Source organism: Lontra canadensis, unplaced genomic scaffold, assembly GCF_010015895.1.
Source record: "Lontra canadensis isolate GAN:19392208 unplaced genomic scaffold, GSC_riverotter_1.0 scaffold1, whole genome shotgun sequence".
In the NCBI taxonomy this organism is placed as follows: Eukaryota; Metazoa; Chordata; class Mammalia; order Carnivora; family Mustelidae; genus Lontra; species Lontra canadensis.
This window is the reverse complement of record NW_022630995.1, coordinates 111,022,214-111,047,402: the sequence shown is the minus strand read 5'-3', so window position 1 is coordinate 111,047,402 and position 25,189 is coordinate 111,022,214. Positions and strand designations below refer to the sequence as shown.

At 38.9% G+C, this 25,189-nt stretch overlaps 1 protein-coding gene across 3 annotated transcripts in view; it reads left to right on the top strand.

The window, feature by feature from the left end:
• GRID2 (glutamate ionotropic receptor delta type subunit 2) overlaps window positions 1-20,575 on the top strand; it is a 1,456,428-nt gene extending 1,435,853 nt beyond the window's left edge. The window contains exons 16-17 of one of the 3 annotated variants that reach the window (XM_032861599.1): window positions 11,594-11,651; window positions 18,625-18,701. In XM_032861599.1, coding sequence (XP_032717490.1) covers window positions 11,594-11,614 — 21 coding nt within the window. In that variant the 3' untranslated portion in view covers window positions 11,615-11,651; window positions 18,625-18,701. Of the gene's footprint in view, window positions 1-11,593; window positions 11,652-18,624 lie in introns of all 3 variants that reach the window. The other 2 variants (XM_032861608.1, XM_032861590.1) reach the window with 2 other exon arrangements.
• Window positions 20,576-25,189: the final 4,614 nt, after the last annotated feature.

The window sequence follows — 25,189 nt, the reverse complement described above, 5'->3', positions numbered from 1 at the left end:
TAATCAGTTTTTAAATAAAGAAATTGCCAATACTCCATTTATGGCTTCACTTTATAGACTCATTAACCTGATATTCAGCTAATGCTTCCTCCTATCTAATACACAAAAAGGAACTTAGCCAGTGACCCCCAACATTGTCAACATCAATTTTCCAATTCAGCACCAAAAAGTAAATTTTAGGATATTCTTGGTGTCACATTTTTTCTTTATAAAACATTAACAGAAATTATAGTAAAATATCCTACATAGCCTCACTTTGTTCTATCTCCGTTAGATTAACATGGGACATACTATACTATATTTGAAAAAAAATTCCAGTAAGATCAATTTATGAGTAGTTTTGGAGACCAGTTGTTACATAAGACTCAAATATCCACAGACTCTCTAAAATTGATAGAGTGTAAGTTTCAGAAGTGTCTGAATCTCTAGAGAATTTTAGAAAACTCTGAACATTTTAACAAATAGAAAAAAACTGAAGAGCTTCTCTGTATATAGCTAAAATATTAGCAAGTGTTTCTCTTAATTACTTTTTAGAATATACTACAATAAAATGAGGTGAATAGTTCAATATAATTTTCTAAAATGATTACTTAGACTTCAAAATAGAAAATAATATAAAATAAAAAGTCCTCAATTTACAAAAAGTTCTCATTTCTAGAAGTTCATTTACAAGTCACTTATTTTGAGCACATGGTGTATTTCTTGGGGTGGGGGGTAGGAGATATACATAATGGTTGCTTTTTAGGTTAGCTTTCAAAAAATGTTGTTTAACAATTAACACAATTAAAATATTTCCCATAAGATGATTTAAATGCAATATTTTTACACTAGGTTCTTGCACAAAGAAAATACAGCAATATGAGAAAGCATGACATTTTAAATATTTTTAGAACACTGTACACTGAGAAAATAGTTTTAGTGTTATCATCAAGAACATGGAGTCTAAAGGACAGCTTTCATATCCATTGTTTGTCAGGTCAGCTACCCTGGCAATGTTATTAATTATCTCTGTATTTCATTTTCCTCATCCATGAAATAGAAATTAAAATAAGACACTCCTTAGTTTTGCTGAAAAGACTTCATACCTTAACATTAAGTTCAAGGCACTTAAAATAGTTCCTTGTTCACAGGAGGCCCAAAACAGTGTTATAATGATATCATTCTGCACACTAGTGTTTAGTAAAATTCAGGAATTAATCAAATATAGATGCCACAAGAGTGCAAAATATGGTAAAAGCTAACATTTTATCTTTCAAGCCAACTCTAAGGTCTTCATTGAAAATGATGTGCAAGTGAAAATAGATGCATTTGTCACTCTATTACTTAGTAATTTTGGACAGTTGTGAAACTTTGCAATATAAAGTTAAAAAAAAATTAAAGCATTCAAATTTTAGAAGTATAAATTTTTTTCCAAAGAAAGTAGACTGTTAAATATGCAATAAAACTACTTCACCATCCTTTCAGGGTCAAAATTGTACTTCTGATTATGTATTAGAATTTGTTGCAGCCTAAATATCTCTGAGCTTTAAGAATGTAAAGAAGCAATAAATAAATAAATAAATAAAAACAAAAAAATGCAAAGAAGCTTCTGCAACATTATCATACCCAAAGGTAAGGTGAAAAACAGTGAGGTAAGTCTTTTCTAGACACTCCAGGGTGCCTGGGTGGCTCAGTCAGTCAAGCTGCCTTAGTTAGGCTCAGGTCCTGATCCCAGTCGAGTCCCACATTGGGCTCCTTTCTCAGCAGGGAGCCTGCTTCTCACTCGGCCTGCTGCTCCCCCTGCTGTTTGTTCACTCTCTCTCTCTGTCAAATAAATAAAAATATTAAAAAAAAAAAAAAAAAAAAGCTCTACAGACTAACATGAAAATTAGTCTTTTAATATTAAAAAGAAAAACTTTCTATTTTCTGTCCAAAAAAAATTGAAGAGGAAGATTGCTAACATTAGATTTCCTTTTTTAAAAGATTTTACCCACTAAAAATGTGTTCATTCTTCAAATTAAAATGGAGACAGAAGAAGAGATCGGGACAGTTTCTGACACCACCAATATTTGATGTTAGCTGAAATAGTGACAAACGCAAGGCTACAGCGCTGAGGGAAATACAAGGGCTGACAGAGTCCCTTGTTTGTTTGTTTGTTTGTTTGTTTGTTTCCTCCAATCTCTCTTTAGGGAAGAGAAGAACATAATTTTTCGTCCTCCTCTGTTATGACTCCCTGCTCTCTTTTACAAAGCCAGATGGTGGCACTGTGGTACCATTTGTCGAGATCTTAGCTTCAATTCCCTGGGCTTCTGTAAGCAATAGCATTTTGTGAAGAGTCAAGCCCTCTCTTGAAAAAAATTATTAAACGTGCTTTATTCTTCTTTTTAGTGGTCAGTGAGCCCACCATTTAAGTCCTTATGGTCCTTAATGTTTACTCTCCTTACAAAGATGTATCTAAAACCTATACATATAGGTAACTTACACTTCTAAAAGATTGAAAGGTTGTGGCATTTCCTGTTGTTTTTTTCTTAGCCCATGGAAATAAAAATAACAAATGATTATATTTTGTCCACATTGTTTTCAAATATCCTTAATTTATATATAGGTCCTATGACACTTCCTAACCCCAACCCACTACCCAGATCTTTGGGGGAAAAAAAATTTTTTTAAAGACTTTTCTCAGCAAAAGTAAGCTCAGGGTTTGGTTTGGTTTGGTTTTTAAGATTTCATTTATTTTATTTCAGAGAGAGAGAACACAAACAGGGTGAGTGGTAGAGGGAGAAGCAGACTCCCCACTGAGCAGGGAGCCCAACACAGCTCCATCCCAAGACCCTATGATCATGACCTGAGCCTAAGACAGACATTGAACTGACTGAAACACCAAGGTGCCCCAAAAGTAAATTCAGTTTTAATCCCAGTCCTCTCTCAACTCTCTCAACAATTGGTGAAAATGCTTGTTTCTCTTGAAAGTGGTATTATAAGGTTCATCTGGTGATGCCTCTCTCATTAAATCACCTTTTTGTAAGTCTGGGTTTTATCTGACTTATACTGCAAAGATAAAAATTGAAAACTGAGTTGGTTGATGCAAAATTATGAATTGGGTCATTTTCTTCCCCATCCACATTGCTATCAATATTCTTCCCCTTTTACCTTTGGCCCAAGCTGAACAAAAATCACTTTGGGAAATCCAACCATACTTCCTTTACCCCACTTTGAATTCCAAATAAAGTGAATGTGCAAACAACACAGAAAGCAACGCAACTATCAGAATATATCCAAGTAGACATATCACAGGTGAAAAATAAAGCCCAAGAAGAAAGATCAGGAAAGGGCAACATGCACTTTGAAAGTCTGTATACCAAGAGCTTCTGTGACCAAGGTGCAGTCTCAACATCACTGCACTATCTTGCTGAATGAGTCGGGGGTGGAGAGAAGGATTCATGGTAGGCACGGTGCCCCAGCTGGAGGGACACCTGTTCCTCTGCCTGATGCTACAGTTACTGCTCCAGGGAGGTCCCTGAAGCATGGAACTTCAGATTTCAAGGATTTTCCCACCTCTTCTAGATAACTTGGGAAGCAGGATCCATCCATGTGATGTAGCTGCAGCCCTCTGTAATTACTTATTCTTTTCTTTTCTTTTTTAAGATTTTATTTATTTATCTGACAGACAGAGATCACAGGTAGGCAGAAAGGCAGCCAGAGAGAGAGAGGAAGGGAAGCAGGCTCCCTGCTGAGCAGAGAGCCTGATGCGGGATTCGATCCCAGGACCTTGGGACCATGACCTGAGCCGAAGGCAGAGGTTTTAACCCACTGAGCCACCCAGGTGACCCTGTAACTACTTTTTCAATGGAAACTATGTTCTTTTCCAAACAAAACCCTAGGTCGATGTCCAATATGCCAAACAGATTAAAGCAGTATTTTAAACACATATTTACTCCACAGCTTAAAATTTATGAAATTTACTTACCGAATAGCGAAAAAAGAAGAAAATCGGTGGCCATTCTAGACCAAAGACTGAGATTCTGCTTACTTTGGTCTTTTAATGGGCCCACATGCAAAATTACTATAGAATGGATCTGTACCATAGAATTTGAGGGAAGCCATTCCTAACCTGCTTTGATGATGGCTTATTTCCCTATGAGACAAAAAAGATTACACTGGAAATAATTGGATTCTAATAATGAAGATAAAGACATTGATCTATATAACATGCTTTAAAAGCCCTGTTCTGGACCAATGCCCTGACTCACCACTCCCAGCCCCAGTCCCATTTCGTTAGGCAACTTCCAATTCTTCCTATGTGTGGAGTTGGTTTCCAACTTGGTTCTGTGGGAATTCTACCCATCGTCAATGGCTGTCTATAATTTAACATGCTTTTTCCCCTCTATTTCAATAGTCCTTGTAATATTGAGATGTACTTAAAACCAAAGAGTTTGAGAAAACATCTTCCTGAATTCCACAATGCCGCTTAGTCCTTTTGTGCACAAGACGCCTACGTTGAGTAGAATTTTCTGATGAATGATGAGGTGAGGCTGACTCTCAAAGCTTCAGAAGCTCTTCAGATGGAGGAAAAAGGAAAGGAAATGAGAGGGGCACCCTGTCTCCTCAGCGCGCCTCCCTCAGCCAGTTTTCGCATCTTGGCTCTCTCCTCTAGAGCTTTTAAAATCAAAAGGGGGAAATGAGGTGGCAAGATGGATAATGTCGAGAATCCTGCCTGTTGTCAGGGACCAGTTGTGGTTTATCAATCTAACCTAAAGTGGAATTCTCTTTGAAAGATAAAGGCTTTCTTAATTTCCCCATCTATGCCATTATGTACATATGTACACGTATATATGATTCACCTGATTGCAGACTTTCTTCCTAGAGACTGAATAAGTTGATAGAATGCAATTTGTTTCCATCATAAATGCTTCTCCAAACTATAAAAATCAAACCCCTAACCGAATTTCTATCAGGGTCTCTCTACTTCGGAGCATAAATGATAGGTTCCTTTTTAGATGGCGGTGATAGGTCTGTGGAGTTTTATTTCCAGGGAGACAGGGCAGGATTTGCTGCTATGCAGACTGAATAATGTTGGAAGCCAACATCATGTCACATTTTGTGTGCACTTTCCAAAGATTAATCCAAGCGTTACAAATGGGACACAGACTGCCATTGTCCCAGGGACACTTTAATAACCCATACCTACAATATTCAACCTGTTGTTTGCATAGGGACAACTTTGGGACACAAAAACCCACCAGAACGACTTGGGGAAAGGAGCCACGGAGAGGCAGAGACCCAGGCGCCACGGCACCTCCACATTTCATCCTTCATGGCAAATGAGTCTGTTTGGAGTTTATTTATGCTTGGGGATGGGGGTCGGGCGGCTGGCTTTCTTCAAAGCCCCTCAGTGAGCGTGTCTTAGATCTGCTGCACTCTAACTTGGTTTCTCCCTCGCCTGCACTTTCAAGCAGGCTTTGCCAACTCGCAGATAATTCTTGTTTTGTTTTGCATAATGCCGCTCAAATTAAGTAACATGGCCACATGCCCTCAGGATTTAAATCGTGCCTGGCCAGCTTCTTTTCTTTTTTGCCCCATCCCCCTCCTTTCCTCAGGATTCTTGGCATCTGTTGTTCCACTAGGATATTCTTCTCGAATGGAAGACTCAGTAGAGAAAGAGGAGAACTCATAACTGTCACATTCCCCAGTTCGTCCGTCACCTTTGAGCACGCCTCTACGGCTCTTGATTATTATTACTTTCTTATTTACTGTAGAAAGCGAATACTAGTGGCCTATGAGATCAGAATGGATAACCATGCTTCATTTTAAGTTGAAAATATCAGTGACATTTTTCATGTAAGATATTCGTAGCATCGAGATACAAACATGTAAAAAAAGATGAACAGGATCACGATTAGTTATGATATATTTAATCCTAGTTGTTTTGAACAGTCTCCTAAAAATAACCTTTTTCTTTTCATAAAACGCTATTACCTTATGGTAGTACTACATATCAATCAGAAGCCATTAACTTAATTTCCACTTTGATGACAGGTTTTAATGATGTGGAAAATAGCAAAAAAAAAAAAAAAAAAAAAGGAGAAAATAACACTAAAAGCTGCTAGCATCCATTTTGTTAAAGGACTTGTTCCTACAACTTAAACTTAAACTTGTTACTTATTTAAATAAGTACCAACAAATCCATAATTAACATTTCAAATTTACTTTTAGTGCTCGATGTCATTTTTTTTAAGGATTTTATTTATTTATTTGACAGACAGAGATCACAAGTAGGCAGAGAGGCAGGCGGGGGGTGGGGGAGCAGGCTCCCTGCTGAGCAGAGAGCCCGATGTGGGGCTCGATCCCAGGACCCTGAGATCATGACCTGAGCTGAAGGCAGAGGCTTTAACCCACTGAGCCACTCAGGTGCCCCTCGATATCATTTTTTAATCATTTTTTAATCAAAATTACTGTATATTTCTAACATCCTATTTTTGTTTGTATTACCATTCTTATAACCAGGTGGGTCAGGACAAGCTGCTCTTTGATTTCTATAAATATTATTAACCTTGAGATCTAAAAATAATACAACTACATGGGAATATGTGTATGACGCAGTCAGTTGCGTCTTAAAAGAGAGTATTAATGGCAAGTAGTTCATGTGGAAACTGTGTAGATTGTTTTGACTTTATGAGCGAACTTTGAGGTAACAGTGTGGCCCAGCATTCGGGGGAAAGAGTTGAAGGAGCGCTTGGAGGGACCCAAGTTTGTTCTCTGCCCAGGGGGCTCCCACAAGGCTGGAATAAAGCTGTCGGCTGACTCACATCCATTCCCGGAGCCAGGGAGTCTCTTCCAAGTTCATTGGGTGTTGAAAGAACTCCATTCCTTGTAGTCATAGGTTCCGCATCCCCTCTTCTCTTCTGCTGATGTTTGGCCGGTCAGGGGCTCCTCACAGATCCTCTCCATTTCGCCATTTTCATAAGCCCTCTAGTGCTTCAAATCTCTCTGACTTCGGGAAGGGCCCCGTCCCTTTTAGGGGCTTGCCTGATGAGGTCAGGCTCAACCAGCTCCTCTGACTTGTGATTAACTCAATGTTAACTGATTAGTAACCTAATCACAGGAGTGATATTCCATCATACTCACAGGTCCTGCCTACACTCGAGGGGAGAGGATTATACAGAACTCATCTAGCAGCATGTGGGAACTTTGAGGGCCATCTTAGAATTCTGCTGTGCACAAAAGCTAATTACAGATAGTGAAACGGTTGTGAAGGAAATAAAGTAGGAGATAGATAGAGTGGGCAGAAAAGGCCTCCCTGGGGCAGTAATATTTGATCTGAGACTTGCAGGGCAAAGAATGGGCCTTTGTGAGAATGCAGTTCCAAAAGGGTATTGTGTCACTATTCAAATTTCAAATTCAAAGTTTTATTATAATATTGTTATACGTCCACTGATATGTCAAAGTACCTGCTTTTTGAGAGTTTGATAACAAAGCAATTCCTACTTCTAATGCATGTTTAAAAATAAAATTTCTTTTTCTAGACGCTCTCATTCAGTTCTTCCAGGACAGAGAGTTTGTGGTGTGTTTGAGCTGTGAGCTGCCTTTCCTAGAGACCCCGCAGAGAAATGTCTCAATAGCAATTGGTGGGGAGATGCCAAGGTAGTTTGCCCTTGGAAAGACAAAAAGAAAATCCCCTACAAACTAACAATTATAATTTCATCATGGTGACTGTGTCAGAACCACTCATGCATTAATTCAAAAAACATCTGTGGTAGGATGTTTTTGAAACACGGATCTATGTTCTGTTTTCTACAGTTTTCCCTCTTTCCTACTCCAAAAACCTTTGTGGTTTTTGCCTGGGGGATTTTACAAAGTGGAAAGCAGAGCTGGCAGGTGCTCTTCCTGCCTGTATCACAAACTTAAAGTTACCAGAGATGATATTAGAAGATCTGGAGATGCAGAAATGCCAGAGAGCTACTCTGGAAGCATCAAGCTAAGAGGGGCAAACATGTCCCCCAGAATTTAAAAAAAAAAAAAAAAAAAAAAAAAAAAAAAGAAGGAAAGGGGGATGGATGATTTGGGGAAGAAGTGGCTGTCAGTGAAGCAGCAAAGCCTTTGGACTTGAAAGAGACTCTTCCCTCAGCCTGGGACATGAGCATCTCGTAGAAAACCAATGTGAACCCATGACTAGAGAAACCTCTAGAAACAGTAGTTGGTGTTTGAACACCCGGGGCGTTGGGCCAAACCCAATTTGAGGGGATGCACGTTTGGGGGAGGGGAAGGAGCACCTCACTAATGATGGTGAGTCAAGTTTAAATCACAGATGAGTTTACAGAATGTGCCTCGTGCACCTCACATCGAGGACTTAGGTATCAGGTGTGTCAGGGAACTGAATTCTGTCCTCAGGTGGCAGAATTGATCTTACTTATGTTATTGACAACACAGAGTAAGTTTTGCTTTGAAGCATTTCTGTACCTGTGACATTACAGCCTTCCTCCACCTTCTCAAATACCTCCTCCCGCCCTCTGAATGGAGGGGTGGTATAGAAGATACAGAGCTGAACCAGTCAGCCAGAGCCCTGGGTTTATTTGTTTTCAGTCTTTTATTGAATGCCCCTCATTATCCAAGTGTTCTGGACTTACAAAGGTGAATAACAACAGTTCCTGCTTTTTGTCTAAGAATGGAGAAAGGCAAGAGAGAGAAAAGCAGTTATATGCAGTACACACAGTGGTTACTCACCAAGGCTCAGGAATCAGAAAACAGGAGTTCAAACCTAAGCTCAGATGCTTTAGCTGTCTGATCTTGGGAAAACCACGGAATGATCCTGAACTTGTTATCTCACCTGTTAAATGATTTCTACCATTAATGATTCTCACCTCGTGGTGCTGTTGTGGTTATGAGATAGTGTTTATGGAAGTTTATTATTGTAAATGAATCACCGTGCAGCAATGTCTTTAGTCCTGTGGTGCTGTATTTCTGTAACTCCACGTGGATTTTTCCAGTCAAACCATCTCTACTGAGGAATTACTAGAATGCTAGATCTGAGTGAAAAAATTCATATCATCTCTCCAAGTCTTCCTCCTGTGTGAATGAGAAATTTGGAATAGATGATCCTTAAAGTCCCTCAGAATGGGTAGTGAGCTCGAGGGGAAACTGTACAAAATACCACCCCATTGATCTTTAGAAAAATATTTAGATCATATCCACGCAGACACAGAAGGGAGAGGGGAAGAATTAGAGACAAAAGGACAAACAATATTAAATTAAGCCAAGCAACTATTTTTAAAATAAATAAAATTTTTTGAAGTCAGCTAATAACTAAAATTCTGAAAAATTGAATCATTTCACAATTCCAGTAGTGAAATAGAGGATATGTAACTAAGCTGGTAAACTTAATCAATAAAAGTAAATGAGTAGGATCATTTGGGTAGATGTGGTATTTTGGGTAGATGTGGTATTTCAAGTATATACCCTTTTACTCTTTATGTAATAAAAAGTTTACTTGAAACTCTGAATTCAGTCAACTATTTTCTAACCCAATTGTTACTTTTTGCTTTTGTTTAAAAAGAAAAATACTTGCGGGGCACCTGGGTGGCTCAGTGGGTTAAGCCTCTGTCTTTGGCTCAGGTCATGGTCTCGAGGTCCTGGGATGGAGCCCTGCATTGGGCTCTCTGCTCAGTGGGGAGCCTGATTCTCCCTCTCTCCTTGTCTGCCTCTCTGCCTACTTGTGATTTCTGTCTGTCAAATAAATAAACAAAATGTTTAAAAAAAAAAAAAAAGAAAAGAAAAAGAAAAATACTTGAAAAAATCCATAGGTATCTGTTTTCCCAAGACGTTTCTCTACATGGCTGTTATACTTTCCAGTGAGACACCAAATCTTATTTTAGTGATTACTCAAATAAATGGAAGCATTGCTAGGTCTAGAACTCCTCACTCTAGCTTAAAAGGCTTAATTTCTCTTAAATTTTGCATAGTTTAAAAAATAAAAGCTCTTGTATTTCCAGGGTTCGGATTAATATGAAGAGAATGTGTTCGTCTGATAGTTGGCATGCCAAATTTTGATGTCATTTTGTAGGTTAAAGAGAACAGCTCTGCAGAAAAGAAGGAAAAGGTAGAAAACCCCTGTAAGCATAGCAAGACGAGATTTCTAGCACCATGAAAATATATGACGTGACAATTGGCAAGGGACAGTGTGACGCCCAGCAGCGATCCTGTGCAAACCGGGAGGCCCAGTGCTCATCGCTCCCTCAGAACTGAGGCTTTCACTGACATTTATAAACAGGTTGAGAACATTACATGATCCTTTGCACACAGCCACTGCCTAATGAGGAAAAGCATTGCAAAGTCCGATAGGCACCTGCATATCTTATCGAATTTACGATCAAATGATTTGGAAGCGTTCAGTATCGAGAAACACTATGTAACATGAACGACGGAAATAGGATCAGTTTACATGGCATCGGAAAGATAAACATACTTCTTTCTTACTCTTCTCTGCGTACTTGTATGAGGGATATGTTTTTCGTGTAGGTAAAACAGACCATTAAACTTTCTAGGTAACTTTTTTTTTTTAATATTTTATTTATTTATTTGACGGAAAGAGATCACAAGTAGGCAGAGAGGCAGGCGGGGCGGGGGTGGAGCAGGCTCCCCATTGAGCAGAGAACCCGATGGGGGACTCGATCCCAGGACCCTGAGATCATGACCCAACCCAAAGGCAGAGGCTTAACCCACTGAGCCACCCAGGCACCCCTATAGGTAACATTTAAATGAGTATGGTGAATCCCCAGCCTTTTCACATATCAGAGAAATTTTTCTTATGTTACATATAGATATTTGCACAAAGTTTCATTAATTAGTAACTCAGATACATATGGAAGAAACTCAAGAGACACTGTAATTATAAAAGTTTTCTTTTTTTTTCTTTTAAGGATTATAAAAGTTTTCTTATGGTTATTCCCAATTTGTCGAAATAATCCTCTCGTGTTATTGCTAAAAACATGTATTTGACCAATATTTGCATAACTGGTTATATCAGAAATCATTTTCTGTCTTTCTTTTAAACTGCAGACATAGAAGCCAAAGTTAAAAAAAAATTGGGGCAATTAGCTGTTTGACTTGTTACCTGAGCATAAAATATGTTGGAAAATACTGAATGGATTCAATGATACCACTGCTTATTTTCCTACGAGTTAATACATAATGTTATTTGCACAAACATAAATAGTGCTCAATACATTTACTAAACTGAATTTAATTTAATCAAAAATAATCAAGCATTTGCCTATCAAATTATCTTTTTTTCCCTAGATTATTCAGCTGCTAGCATATTATTTTTCAGGAGGCCTAGCAACACAAGAGTGAACTCATTTATGCAAAAGTAAACTATACACCTAATGAATATAAACTGGTTCTCTAAACCAATTGAACAAACCAGATAATTACTAAATTTGTAGCCACTGTGCTTTCTCACTTGTTTGGTTTTAAAAATAAAATGTTTATTTTAGAAACTTGGGTAAAAAATTGAATTTAACTATTATCTGGACACCTTCAAGTGGTAAGTTTGTGTATGTGTAAACTGAAACTGGACCATTTTTCCTTATTTTCTGTTTTGTTTTGTTTTTATTTTCAGTTCCAAGTTCTAATTCAGTGACATAGTCCTGAAAGATTTGCCACATAAGGTATAATATGTGAGTAAACAGAGATATTTTAAATAAGACATAACACCATCTTATTAAATATTTTTTTAATTTATGAAAATAGAAATACTGATATGGGATATAAAACAATTAACTCCTCCTCCTATCTAGACTTTCTAGTAATAATATAGATCGTGCCTTCTAACACTAGTTTGACAATACTTAACAGCAGCGTTTCTTTCAACTTCATGCATAAGTAAATAGAAGGTTAAAGCACTGCACATTCTCACCTCATTTTTCAACAGACAGGACCACGCATCATTGAAAATCTCAGCTATGTTGATGCCCTAACAGCAGTGAGATGGAAACAAATTAATTTATAAATTACAGGGGAATGTGGCTAAACTAACAGACAAATGCATCTAAACATATCTCAGGTTCCAAGTCTCATCACAAGCTCCCTCCGGGTTAAAAATCTCCCCAAAGGGCCTCCCTCACTATTAAATTTTATATCGTACATCCCTAGTAAAGAATATCTGTGGAATATATTGCAAGTCTGCCCCTGCTCTTCTGTTCAGATGCTGTTTCGGAGACAGAAAATCCAGCTCCGGGGCCTGAGTGTGGCACAGTTGCTGCCTCAGCCCTGTGGGCTTATGTTTCCGATTCCTGGGAAGTTCTCTTTGCCACAGGGCGTGCCCTGAAACACATCAAAAGAACCAAGTTCTACAAAAGAAAAAAGAAACTCAAGTAGGCTTGAACATACAAAGAGAGGGAGAAAGAGAAGAGAAAGGGGCCAGGCAGAGTGTTGAATACAAAATGAGTTCAACCAACCCCAGGAGCTCTTCGTCACTTACATTTATCTTGTTCTGGGAGAGGGGCGTCAGAACTGCCCTGACACAAACCACCCACTGCCATTGACTTTGACTCTATGTGTGAAGGAGTGAGTGTGTGTGTGTGTGTGTGTGTGTGTGTGTGTGTGTCTTGTACATAAAAAGGAACAGATTTCATGAGGTATCACTGTTACCTCACAGGAACTGAAAAGACAACGTTTAAAAACACAGATCATCTAAGTCCTAAGGAAATACGTTTAGCATGGTTTTGCATTTAAGGAATGCATAGTGTTAATATCAAAATTTCCTAATTGTGCATTGCTTTAACATCTTTCACTGCAGTATTAATATTGTGCTTTCTGTGCTTGGTATCATAAAGCATGTGAGATTTTCCATTTCTACTTGCAGTGTTTTTTACATGTTTGGTTTTCAGGGTCAGAGCTCATGGTCAAAATCTCTGCAACCAGATGCATTCCATATGATAAATAAGACACATAATTAAAATATAAATGGTCAGAAAAACTGAAAAATAAACAAATCTTTTCTGAGTCGATGCTAATTTCATCTTTAAAATTAATGCCCCCAAATTCTGACTCTCTGTGTTGCTTAAAAGTAGATGCCAGTTGATAAAACCCTTCAGACAAATTTTACTATCCCAGTGGGATCACATTCTCAAATGTCTGCACAAATTTTCTGGAGCTAGAAAGTGTAACATCAGGTTTGCTTACACTATAGTTATGTAATGGAAAATGGCCTTTAAATTTTGGTGTCTTGACAGTAAGTAAATTATCAGTGAATGGGAAGAGATGAACTTGCAAAAAAAAAAAAGAAAGAGAGAAAGAGAGAGGGGAGAGAGAGAAAGTACTATCAAAAAGACTTTTCTTACTAGAAAGATTTAAAAACATTACATAAGAGGCACATTTAAAACTTCAGCACAAGTTTTTGTTATCAAGAATGACCATTATAAATAATAGATTCAAGATTGTTTCCCATGCATAAGAAGCTATAATCCAGTGTGCTGGTATTGATTTCCTAACACAGATCAACTGAGTTGTAGTGTGGACCTACCAGTATTATCATACGTATTTTAATTTGTTGCTTACCTGAGGCTTCCTAATTTCTACTTTACTGTGTCTGCATTATTTTTATGTCTCAAGATGACAGATTAATCGTCATTGTAATTCTCACATGTTGCTTTGGTATTCGATACAAAAACTAAAAATATTTTTAAAGGATTTTTGCAAAAGGACGTAAATGCATTTAGGTGAGTATGTCAGGTTTGCTTAGAAAACCATGCCAAGCACTGCTCCACTGGCCTTGTTTGAACAAAGGGTTTCAGTCAGCCGGCAGTCTGGAAGGAAAAGGTAAAATCCTGTGCCCAAAAATCCCTGTGTATACACAGCAGAATTATGTATGTCCTTAACTAAGGTAATCTTACAAACTCATTTACAGACTCTTTCTCAGTTTCAGCTTTCTTTCATTTTCTTAAGCAAATAAAATGCTTTAAATTTTTAAACATGAAGAGTTGAAGCAATCATGCTCAACTCTAATACCTCAGTAATAACAAAATAAAATTACGGGATCTCAGTCTTATTTCTACAGTGGATTATCCAGAAAGTCTATTCGGAGAGAGAACAAAAGAGAGAAACAGAAGTAGTAAAAATAAATTAATTAATTAAAAAAACATAAGTTATAGTTCTGAATGTTTTAGTTCTGGTCCCAGTTTTTTTCAGCCTTCAAAACCAGCCCCTTTTTAAATGTATCACCCAAATTCACCATATGGTTTTATGTGGTTACACTTTTTTTTTTTGCATACTTCGAGACTAGCATGTAAACCACCACAAAGTGTAAATGCAACAATGGACAAAGCAGACAGAAGACTTGCCTAAGCTTAAAAACAAAAACAACATAAAACACAACAACCACCACATCAGAGCCGAAGCCCAGGGGTCTTATGTGATGTTTCCAGGCTGAACAACCCCTAGAGCCTCAGTGAGCTGGTCAAAGATAAAAAGAAGAAAAGCACATCACAGCTTTTACGTGGCCCTCTGAATTCTGTGGGTCAAATAATTCACTCTAACTGCAGGCTTTACAAGGCTGAAGGTCAGTCAGTCTTGACCCCCAGGTCATGGTGTTCTTAGCAGGCAGCAACTTGCCTTGAGTAACAGCTCCCCGGCACTGTCTTGGCTGTGTCCTCAGAGGGCATTGACTGGCTTCCTAGGGCATCCTGTCCTCTCAGGGGGAAAGCCTCTTCTACCTCACTGATGGGACTGCATTTTAAGTGGTACATTAACACACCATTTAAAGGACTGATCATTTGTTAAAACAATCTCCAAGCTCTTCAAGATACAATGTTTAGTCTTTCCAGTGATATATAAAATTCAGATACCCAAAAGCAGTCTCTTGTCTTCTACTGATGTTTCTATCTGTCTAAAGAACATTTGTCCTGACTCCAGAGGTGGCAGGGACTAGGAGCATCTGCTCTGAGATGGGGCTGCTACTTGCTAGCAGTGTGACTCTGAACAAATTTCTAAACTTCTCTAAACTATTTCCCTATCAGTACAATAGAGATGACAATAGTTCTTAACTGATACAATTGTTGTGGAGAATGAATTTCAAATTAGAAATTAAATCAAGGTGACTGATGCAAACTGTAACTGTGATTCAATAAATTTTAATTGTTATTACACTTACAAAATAATTGTGGATTCATGCTTCTTCACATCCGCCAACTCCAGAGACTCATTCACTGGGCATTTGTGCCTTTCCCCCGTACATTCTTAGTGCTTGGTTCTAGATCCTTATCTCCTCATAACTAGACTGCTTTAATAATAATTTCAGTGGATCCCCTAATCCATTTTTAATTCATTCCAACATATATGTCACTGCCAGTTTGAGTTTTCATAAGTAATGCTTTCAGCAGTTCTGTCTACTGCTTTTAAAAGTCTTCATTGATTTCCTCTTTCCTACTCCTCTGCCTTCAAGAGTCTACACATTCGGATTCTGCTCAATCTACTCATTATTCCCTAATGGAAGAATCAGTTTGCTGTAGACAATTTTCTGCCATATAGTTCGTATCATTAATATCTTCACACAGTCAACAAATATTTTTTTTTAAGATTTTATTTATTTATTTGACAGACAGAGACTACAAGTAGGCAGGGAGGCAGGCAGAGAGAGAGAGAGGAGGAAGCAGGCTCCCTGCTGAGCAGAGAGTCCCATGCGGGGCTAGATCCCAGGACCCTGAGATCATGACCCAACCCAAAGGCAGAGGCTTTAACCCACTTTAACCCAACCCAAAGGCAGAGGGAGCCACCCAGGCACCCCTCAACAAATATTTCTTGAGAGCCTACCAGGCACCAGATGCTAAGGATGCAAAGATAAGTTTCCAAGGATATAAAAATAAATATAATTTTCTCCCTGCCATCAATGAGACTATCACAGACACTAGACAATTAAACAACTCATTGTAATACACCAGTAAAGAAGTATAGGACAAAGAAAAGAAAACTACACTGTAAGGTTTTGTCTTTAGGTGGGAAGGTCTCAAGATGTCTTAGAATGAAATGATTACAAAATAACAAAGTATGATTTGCTACACTATTTCTTGCTTCTAGGAATCATAGGGCCCTGAAAGTTTGTGTTCTTTTGCCCTTAATTAAAAATGCTCTCAACCTATCTATCAGAACTCGAGCCATCCCCACAAAACCAGTCCTACCTCCTCATCCTTTCTTCCTTCATTATTCCGGTACTTGATCTTTTCTCTGGAGCTACTCTAAGTCTGTATTATTTAACTTAGTGGTTGATTATATGGAATATTCAGGTGTTGGATACTGTTTTGTATATGACATTTCCCTGAGATACCAGCTATTAAGGGCAGAATTCATGTCATATACAAGTGCATTTCTTGTTTCCCAAAGAATCTAGCTTAATTCTAAGACAACTATAATAATAAATAACTAATAATTGGTTAATATATTTATTTTTGTGGGAAAAATGTGTATTTTTTATTTTTTTAAAGATTTTTATTTATTTATTTGACAGAGATCACAAGTAGGCAGAGAGACAGGCAGAGAGAAGGGGGGAAGCAGGCTTCCTGCCGAGCAGAGAGCCTGATGCGGGGCTCGATCCCAGGACCCTGAGATCATGACCTGAGTGGAAGGCAGAGGCTTTAACCCACTGAGCCACCCAGATGCCCCAAAATGTGTATTTTTAAATGACTATTTTTTTGCTTTTTTTCTAGTCCACAGTTTCCTAAAATTTATGCTGTGTAGCATTAGTTCTATACAATGCTAATAAATATTACTCAAAAATTCAACTCATATTAAAATATTAGGGCATTACTGGGTTAAAACATAGTTAAATAAGTTAAATAAGACTTCTAGAGCTTTATAACTTGTATAATTAAAGGCTTCAAGAACAGTAAATATTAAGCAGTGTTTCCCAAATCCACTAATGACAAAACACACTTCTTGGAATTAGTGTTCACAGAGTTCACTTTGAGGAATTTTGATGTTGTGTAAACTCTATGGAGCTGATTTCTATTTTTAGCCCAGTCAAACCATTTGTATAACTGAAATAATTGGTTATTTAATTTAATTAACTGCTAAGTGTTAGTATTCACTAATACTATTAAAAATCCTTAGGTTTCTTTAAGTTCGATAACATTAAGCAAAGATTTTGATAAACATAAAACTTTGAAACTATGTCTTCCTAACAAAGACATAGAGGCAAAAATTACACTAATACCTTCGGAAAGCTGGTCCAAGGCAAAATCATGATTTGTACCTACGTTCAAGGCTCCTATTATCAATCTAAATTTTTATGATTCCTTATTTAATGGCTGAATTATGAGATCTACATCTTAGGTTTCAAAGTTCCTTATTTAAGAGCACATATTTAATCACTGATAGATGAATGGATATAGAAGATGTAACATAAATATATAGATATACATACAATGGAATATTAGCCACAGGAAAAAATATATTGCCATTTGCAACAACAGATGGACCTGGAGGGTATTATACTAAGTGAAATAAGTCAGATAGAGAAAGACAAATACTATATGATTTTGTTCATATGTGGAGTCTAAAAACAAAACAAACAAAAAATGAGACCAGACCCATAAAGACAGAGAAGAAACTGCTGGTTGCCAGAAGGGAGGGAGCATGGAGGGATGGGCAGAATGGGTGAAAGGGAGTGGGAGGTACAGGCCTCCCATTAGAGAATGAATAAGTCATGAAAATGGAAGGTACAACATGGGGAATATAGTCAATGGTATTGTGAGTGTTGTATGGTGACAGATGGCAGTTACACTTGTGGTGAGTGTCACAGGATGTTTAAGCTTGTTGAATCATCATGTTGTACGCTTACACTAATGTAACATTGTGTGTTAACTATACTTCAACTTTTTAAAAGAAAGAATGCATATTTAAATAGGTAGGTTCAGGGCCGCTTGGGTGGCTCAGTGGGTTAAAGCCTCTGCCTTCGGCTCAGGTCATGATCTCAGGGTCCTGGAATCCAGCCCCACATCGGACTCTCTGCTCAGTGGGCAGCCTTCTTCCCCCTCTTTCTCTCTGCCTGCCTCTCTGCCTACTTGTGATCTCTGTCTGCCAAATAAATAAATAAAATATTTTTAAAATAAATAAATAAATAAATAGGTAGGTTCAAATGTACATACAATATCAATCCCAGTTAGTGATTCTGACTTTAGTAGGACTTACAGAATGAATTATTAGCTGTAACAGCTTCTGTGTGGTCTCAACTAATAACTAAAAGCCCAGATCTAAGGAAACACGTTGCAGGATATTCCTTGTAATTTTATGTCCACACCAACTTGGGCTCGGTGTGAAGGTGATACTGACGTTGTCCTCAGGTGAAGCTATCCAAGGCCTCATCGAGTGTAACCCACCATTGTCCTAATCAGACCTGGCTGAATCCCAAAGCCCTCCTTTAAACAGGTTCTACTGAACCAGCAGTCAGTAGTCCCTGCTTTCTGATGGCTTCCTGGAGTCCAGAAAACCCACAGAGCCTGACATGGGAGGTTTGCAATGGCCGTAATCATGCTCCCCTTTGTTTACAATGGACATTTAAAGTGGAGCCAATGCCGTGTAAGTAGTGGTAGAATCATGGAAAGCCAAGTCTTGTCTGAAATCAGCCTTGACGTGACCTTATGCTTTATTTTCCCACAGGCTCCGTCCCTGCAGAATGAAACTACAACATCTGAAAGAAGGAATGCTTGGCCATTAAGGCCGTGTTTGAAACTTGGCTCCAATACCTGGAGAAGCCAGGCATCCACTCATGGCCTGCACCAATCATCACAACTGGGAGGTCCTCTGGATGATCCGTAACCTCAGCCAGCACCACAGCTACTGATCTCTTTCCCACCTACTGACTTCAGGACCCAATAGTTCCTGAATACCCAAAACTGGTGAGCTGATGTACTGTATTCTGTGTTTAAAATTCTTATTCAGTTCAAGGAAGTCAAAACTCACCAGATCGTGACACCCAAAAATCTTTGTTGTAATCCACTTAGAGAAGAGCAACAACAGGACTGCCATTTTCAACCAAAGGTGATGGGTCTCACCCAAGCCAGCCCATTAGCCTTGGAGGGGTGCTTCTATGCAGTGGACTTCTTGCCTATGTGTCCTGGCCAGGAGCACTCACGCCGAGGTCCAAGTCTGTACCATAGCAGCTTTGTCCTCCAGCTTCTGCCTGTTTCAGACACACTCCAGTCTCAGCTGTGGGTCTTGGGACTTCTGATGGCCAGGTGTTCAGGAAGACATGGAGGACTAAGGAGGATGTGCCTTGGCAGAATTGAAGCAGAAAAAGACACAGGCCTCTTCCAACCCTACTGAAAAACTGGTGATTGGGATGAATCGTCTTTGGGGAATTTTCTCACAGAGCTCCCTCCATAGTACTAAAACTTTGTCTTCACATTTGCCCAAATGATCCACTTTTCTCTATGCGAGGGGCATTGCCTTCACCCCCAGTGGCCATCAGATATCTGTATTCTGCATGGATCCCTGGCTATTGTAGAGCCTCCCATTTGAATCCACATATAATAGATTTGTCATTGTAGATAAAGACCTCGGATCATGAGATTACACTCTGGAACAGCAGTGCCTGTGTACACTCCCCACCACCAAAATAACTGAGTATTCCCTATATCCGGTTCCATATTCATCTATAATACCTCTTCCGTGCAAATCACTCTCTTACAAGTAAAACGTGGAAGCACCCCATAGAACATCCCAATCCCTCTTGAATTTGACCAGTTTTTATTGAGGACCTATCATGTGCCCAGCACTGTATTAGATTCTGAGACTATGACAATGGATGAGTCATAGTGCTTGCCCCTAAGAAGTGTACATTCCAGTGAGGATGTCAGACAACTAAACAGCACGGTGAGTGCTAGAGCATTGTAATGATGGCTGTGAGAATTCCCTCATCTCTGTTTTTTGACCACCCAAGGAGCTCCTAGTTGCCCAGGCTGACTCACAGATGATCTTCTAATATGCCAAAGCAACCCACAAGATTCAAGCCAACAAGTGGTGTCCCCAAGGGACCCCCTGCAAGTGGAGATCCTATGGATTCTGGTTACTAATATATTATTTCTAAACCACCTGACTTTTAAACAAGGTAGATGCTCACTTACTAAGCGCCTTCCCATCATGTCATCAAACTGCTAGCCATCAGATTGTAGCTGCTCATAGGTGGAAGCAGTCTGTAAAGCTGGAAGATGTGGCTTCAAGTTTGGGTCCTGGCACTTATTATGACTGCAGGCAAATCACGTAAACTCTTTGGTCTTTGGTGTCTTTCTTTGCAAAATGAGAATAAAAACATTATATACTAGACCTACCTCACAGGGTTGTTGTGAGAATCAAGTGAAAATGTATATGAAAGAGCTTTGTAAACTTTGTTATTTTTGATGACCCCATTTCTCATGGGTTCTTCCTTCTCCCTACCAAATACAATACTATAACTTACCAGAAGGATGTATTATGACACCAGCCCCCCAGGCAAATGAATGACACAAAGAAGATGAAGTACAGACCCTCCTGGATATCTGGTTTCAGTATGAGAATTCTGATACCTCACAAGATGACAAGTAGAGAAGCCACAGGACCAAAGCCAGGGCCCTATAGCTGTATATACATTCCACTATTACCACTTCACTGGAGCCAGACACCAGTCAGCCCTCTTCATGGAAGGCTTTCCCCAGAACCTATTGTAGAGAACCTACTCTTGGCCCCAGTGAACTAACCAGACAACAATAATTCAGGGAATCACGTGGGCTCTAGCTGCCAAAGGAATCACCAGCCACTCCAGTGGGGAACATACCTCCCAAGACAGAGCAAGAAGACTTGGTGAAAGGAGACACTGACTCAATTAAACAAAATACAAGCCATCCTTACTACCTGACCTACTCTAGCTGGGCTGGCGAGAGAAAGTCCTAGACATTCATTTAAAGCAAAGATTTGGTGACACATTTCTTCTCTAAGCACAGTTTTTCCCTCAAGCCAACCTGGCTCTTGGCTTTCTGATTTTGACTTGTCTGTTCCCCGTCTAACAGACATGTGCTAAGAGGTACTCAGGGGCTTGCAAGTCTTATATGTTCCACACACACACACACCCCCTAGTGAGGAATCCCACACAGTTTCCTATGGGAGCCCCATAGCCAAGCCCTAACCTGACCTCCTACTTCTGGTGAGTCAAAATGGATTCTGGGCTGGCTAATCTAATTTGAGTTCAGTCTCACTGGAACAGTCTAACCCAGGTTGGAATGCTGACTATATTTCAGTCCTGGGTTGCAGTTTAAATAGAGTACCAATGGAGCCATTGATACCCAGAAATCCTTTAAGGAAAAAAATTGATTTTTGCCTTCTACTTCAAATACACCACTTGCTCCAACACTAAGAACATATTAGGATGTACCTCCAGGAATAGCATGAAGTTTCTGTAATAGATCTCCTGAGTGAAGAGAATGATAATTATGTACCCAAAGATCAGACAGGACTGGCATCCCACAAACTCTGGAGTAAGCTCATAAGCCTAAAATACAAAATTTCAGTCATAATCCAGTCTTCAGTTTTCTGGAAAAAGGAAAGAGGAAACAAAAGGAAAACAAAAACATTGATTCAATGTTTATATCAGTTTTCAAAATGTTTTCAGATATAATGAAAAATAATTCACAATATCCTCTTTGTTGTATGTCAGAACAGCTGATCTAATATACCAACTCAGTGAGCTGAGAAGTTCCCAAATCTTTTCTATAATATTAAATTTTCATTTTCAATATTTTAATTTAAAAAAAAAATTAAAACAGTGTCTTAGAGTTTACAATCATGACTTGTTGTGGGAAGGGAGCCAGAGAGACTCAGAGCACCAGCCACCCAAGGTCGGAGGCACTGAGCCAAAGGACCCAGCAACGAGAGGCCCAAGCCAAGAAGAAAAGCTGTTGCTGAAATGACAGACCAAGCATATGAAATAAGATGATCTCCAGGTCATGGTAGTTGAGAAAGAAGAATAGACAGATCCAAATTGGGAAGCAGATTAAGATGTTGGAGTAAGTATCGGGACGAATACAGCCGGGCAGGAGAAGGAGGCACCTCGGCCACATGTTGTCTGTCTTACAGCAGCTTTTCCTGTGAGACCCAATATTATAGCCTTTTTTTTTTTTTTTTCAGAAGCAAAACCCTCAGTATCGCTGATGTCACTTGCAGAACCAACCCAAAGTAGAATGCTTTCCTTACCAACAGACATAGCTTTTGCTGTCTTGGTTGATACAATTTTCTTTTTCAGAGATTTTCTTTTTCATAAATCATTGATAATTGATTTTATCAATTAAAAAATAAATAAAAACTCAATAAATAATTTCCCTAGTGGAATTCCAATGCCTTCTTTGTTGATTACAAGTTTAATTAACAGTTTGCCTGCCCTTGCATGGCCAAGGCTTTCCAAGAGGGAAAGAACATTCTAACATTGATTACCTGTAAGTGAACTGGAAACAATTACAGTGAAACACCAGGCGAGGGTAGACAAAGGGATGTCTGATAGCAACACATAGCTTAACCTTAATCTGCAAATTGTACCTGTCTCTCAAAAGTCACAGGTGATCGATTCTCCCACTGTCTCATCAGGACACAGAAACTGCCAAGAGAAAGACAGATAGACAGACAGGATAGAAAAGAATCATGCAGACAGCATTTTGCAGAAGGAGGTAGCTGGATGCAGAGACCAGCCACTCCCCATGCCTGGCAAGAGTGCCAGGTTTTTCATAGAAATCACATTAGAAGTTGCAGCAGTACGTGGAACCAAGCCAGTAGACAACAACAGTGGGGAGAGTGGGGCCGATTCTGTAATTAAAGACCGAACCCAGCACACTTCCAAGTACATGAAGAGCTCTGTACTGTTGGCAACAAGGAACTGATTTTGTTTAAGTGAATGTTCTTACTGAACCTGGTAAATCACGAATAAGTATGGAAATAAAGGAAATCGGTGGATTACAGCCCATGGGTTAAGAATAATGAAGATAATCTGAATGGTACCAGGAAAAAGAGATCCACAAACTCCCTAACAGGAGACACTGGAAGTTGCTAACAGAGGAGCATGGTTGTGTCCTTTCCAAAATGCTGTGTATACAGTTATGCTTAACCTGATTGCCTAGTAAATTGCAAATGGTTCTTATCTTTTGTGTGAGTTCAATTCTTCTATATTGAGTCTTTTCATGGTATTTATAAAGTCCAGAATTTATTAAGAACTTTCAGAGTTAACAGAGGACTTGTTACTGTATGACGCAGACACTGATAATTGCCAGCAGTATTCTAGAATGACCCAGCCAAATAAGCATCAATTCTTTACTTAATAAAATCTATTTTAAACTGAATAGGTATAAAGTACATCAGGAAACATAATAACTTCTATTACAGCAGCCTCTAGTGTAAATACAATCCCAAATTTCCTCTCTTCCACTCACCCACAAACAAAACTAAATTTCTGTGAGCTGAAAATCTACACAGAGAGTATTACATTTTTACTAGACATAAAATGGGGCAGTAACTAAACCACTCTTTGAAGGAAGTAATAAAACAAAGTTAAACTGCTTTTAAGTATTCTCTCTTCTCACGTATGTTGATTGAGGACCATTCATGTTCCAGATGCTGTGTTAAGCAATGTATCTAACCTTGTGGGCAAAATCATGGAGTCCACACTCTGGGGTCAGAGAATGATATTAAATAAATAATCATACCAATGAATGTGTAATTGCCAACCGAGATTAATTCCCTAAGGGAAGGAACAAGATACCTTAAGAGTGTATCACAAAGAACCCTAACCTAGTTTGGAAGGCTTACTGAAAGAAATAAAAATCTCAAGCTAAAGTAAGAACAATGAGTAGACGTTTGGGGAGGAGAGGAGGAGAGGTAGGGAGTAGAAAGCATTTCAGACTGAGGGACAGCAGTGAGTGGTTCTTCAGTGAGAAAAAGCTCATCTGAGAATCATGCCAATGACTGGGAGAACCAGCAGTAGGTCCACGGGACTGGAGCCCCAGAAACGAAGGTAAGAGGGGTAGGGGTTGAGTTATAAATGTGGGTGTTTATCAAAGGAGACAGTCTTCAAGGCCACACGAAGGAACTCCGTCTACAGCCTAACAGAATTCAAAAGTGTTGCAGGTTTTTCTGAGAGCCATACCTTGAAATTTTGTTTTGTGTTGTACATGGAGAGAGTATTCAATATAGACACACTGAATAAATTCAGGAAGGTTTTTTGATCTCTCCACAAAAGATCCTAGAGAACTGTTATTACGTTATCCTAAATTGAATTATCAGAACCCATTACTCCAAAACTTCTGCGTCAGGAGGCATTCTGAGCTCTACATTCCAGCGGTGCCAAGAGTATCCTCACTGCATCCCCTCCTGTGTGCAAGAAGGAATTCCAGCTTTTAAACCAATCCAAAAACTGTCCCCATTAGCCGTAGTACAGATGAAAATATTTTGGAAGGTTTTATGACAGTAAGCGAAGGGATCATTAGTATTTACTGCTCGACAAGGGACAAGGGTTCAACTTAGAATGTAAAGGGGAAATAAAGGAACTTTGGAAAGCTAGCGCCATGGCCAGCCACATGCACACCAATAGCAAAGTTAGGTTGCAATCTCTCCTCCGTGGACCCTTCCCTTGCCCCTCCCCTTCAGATAGTCCCCTGGGTGGGGATCTTGGCTCCCCCTGAAGACGAAGGTGCAGGCTTTCTCAGTTCTGCTAAATCAGTGCTCACTTGCCCATCTGCCTCCATTTTGTAAGAATTTGTTGCCATCTCTCATTTGTTATGGTCTCCTAAGCCATTCTCTTTGTTTTGTGGGTTTATGCCTTTTGTGTCCTTTTTTTAAAATTTATCATATTAATTATGTTTGAGGAGGACATCTGTGTGTTTAATCTGAAATAATTAACTGGAATTTTCTTATTGTTTTAATTTGCGTTTCCTGGTTGAATATGTTTTTCATCTTTATGGACCATTTCTATTGCTCCTTCATGAACTACCTACTCTTATCTTTTGGCTGTTTTCCTTTCAGGAACTAGTCATTTTCTTATCAATTTTAATAGTTCCTCTTTATATTATGTCTGTTAACTTACTGTGTGTAAAATTTGTTGCAAATATTTTTTCCAGTTTGTCATTTACTTTTAACTTTTATGATTTTTGTACATGGAAAGGATTCTTTTAATTTTTATGTACTACAGTTTGTAAAACTTTTATTATTAAAA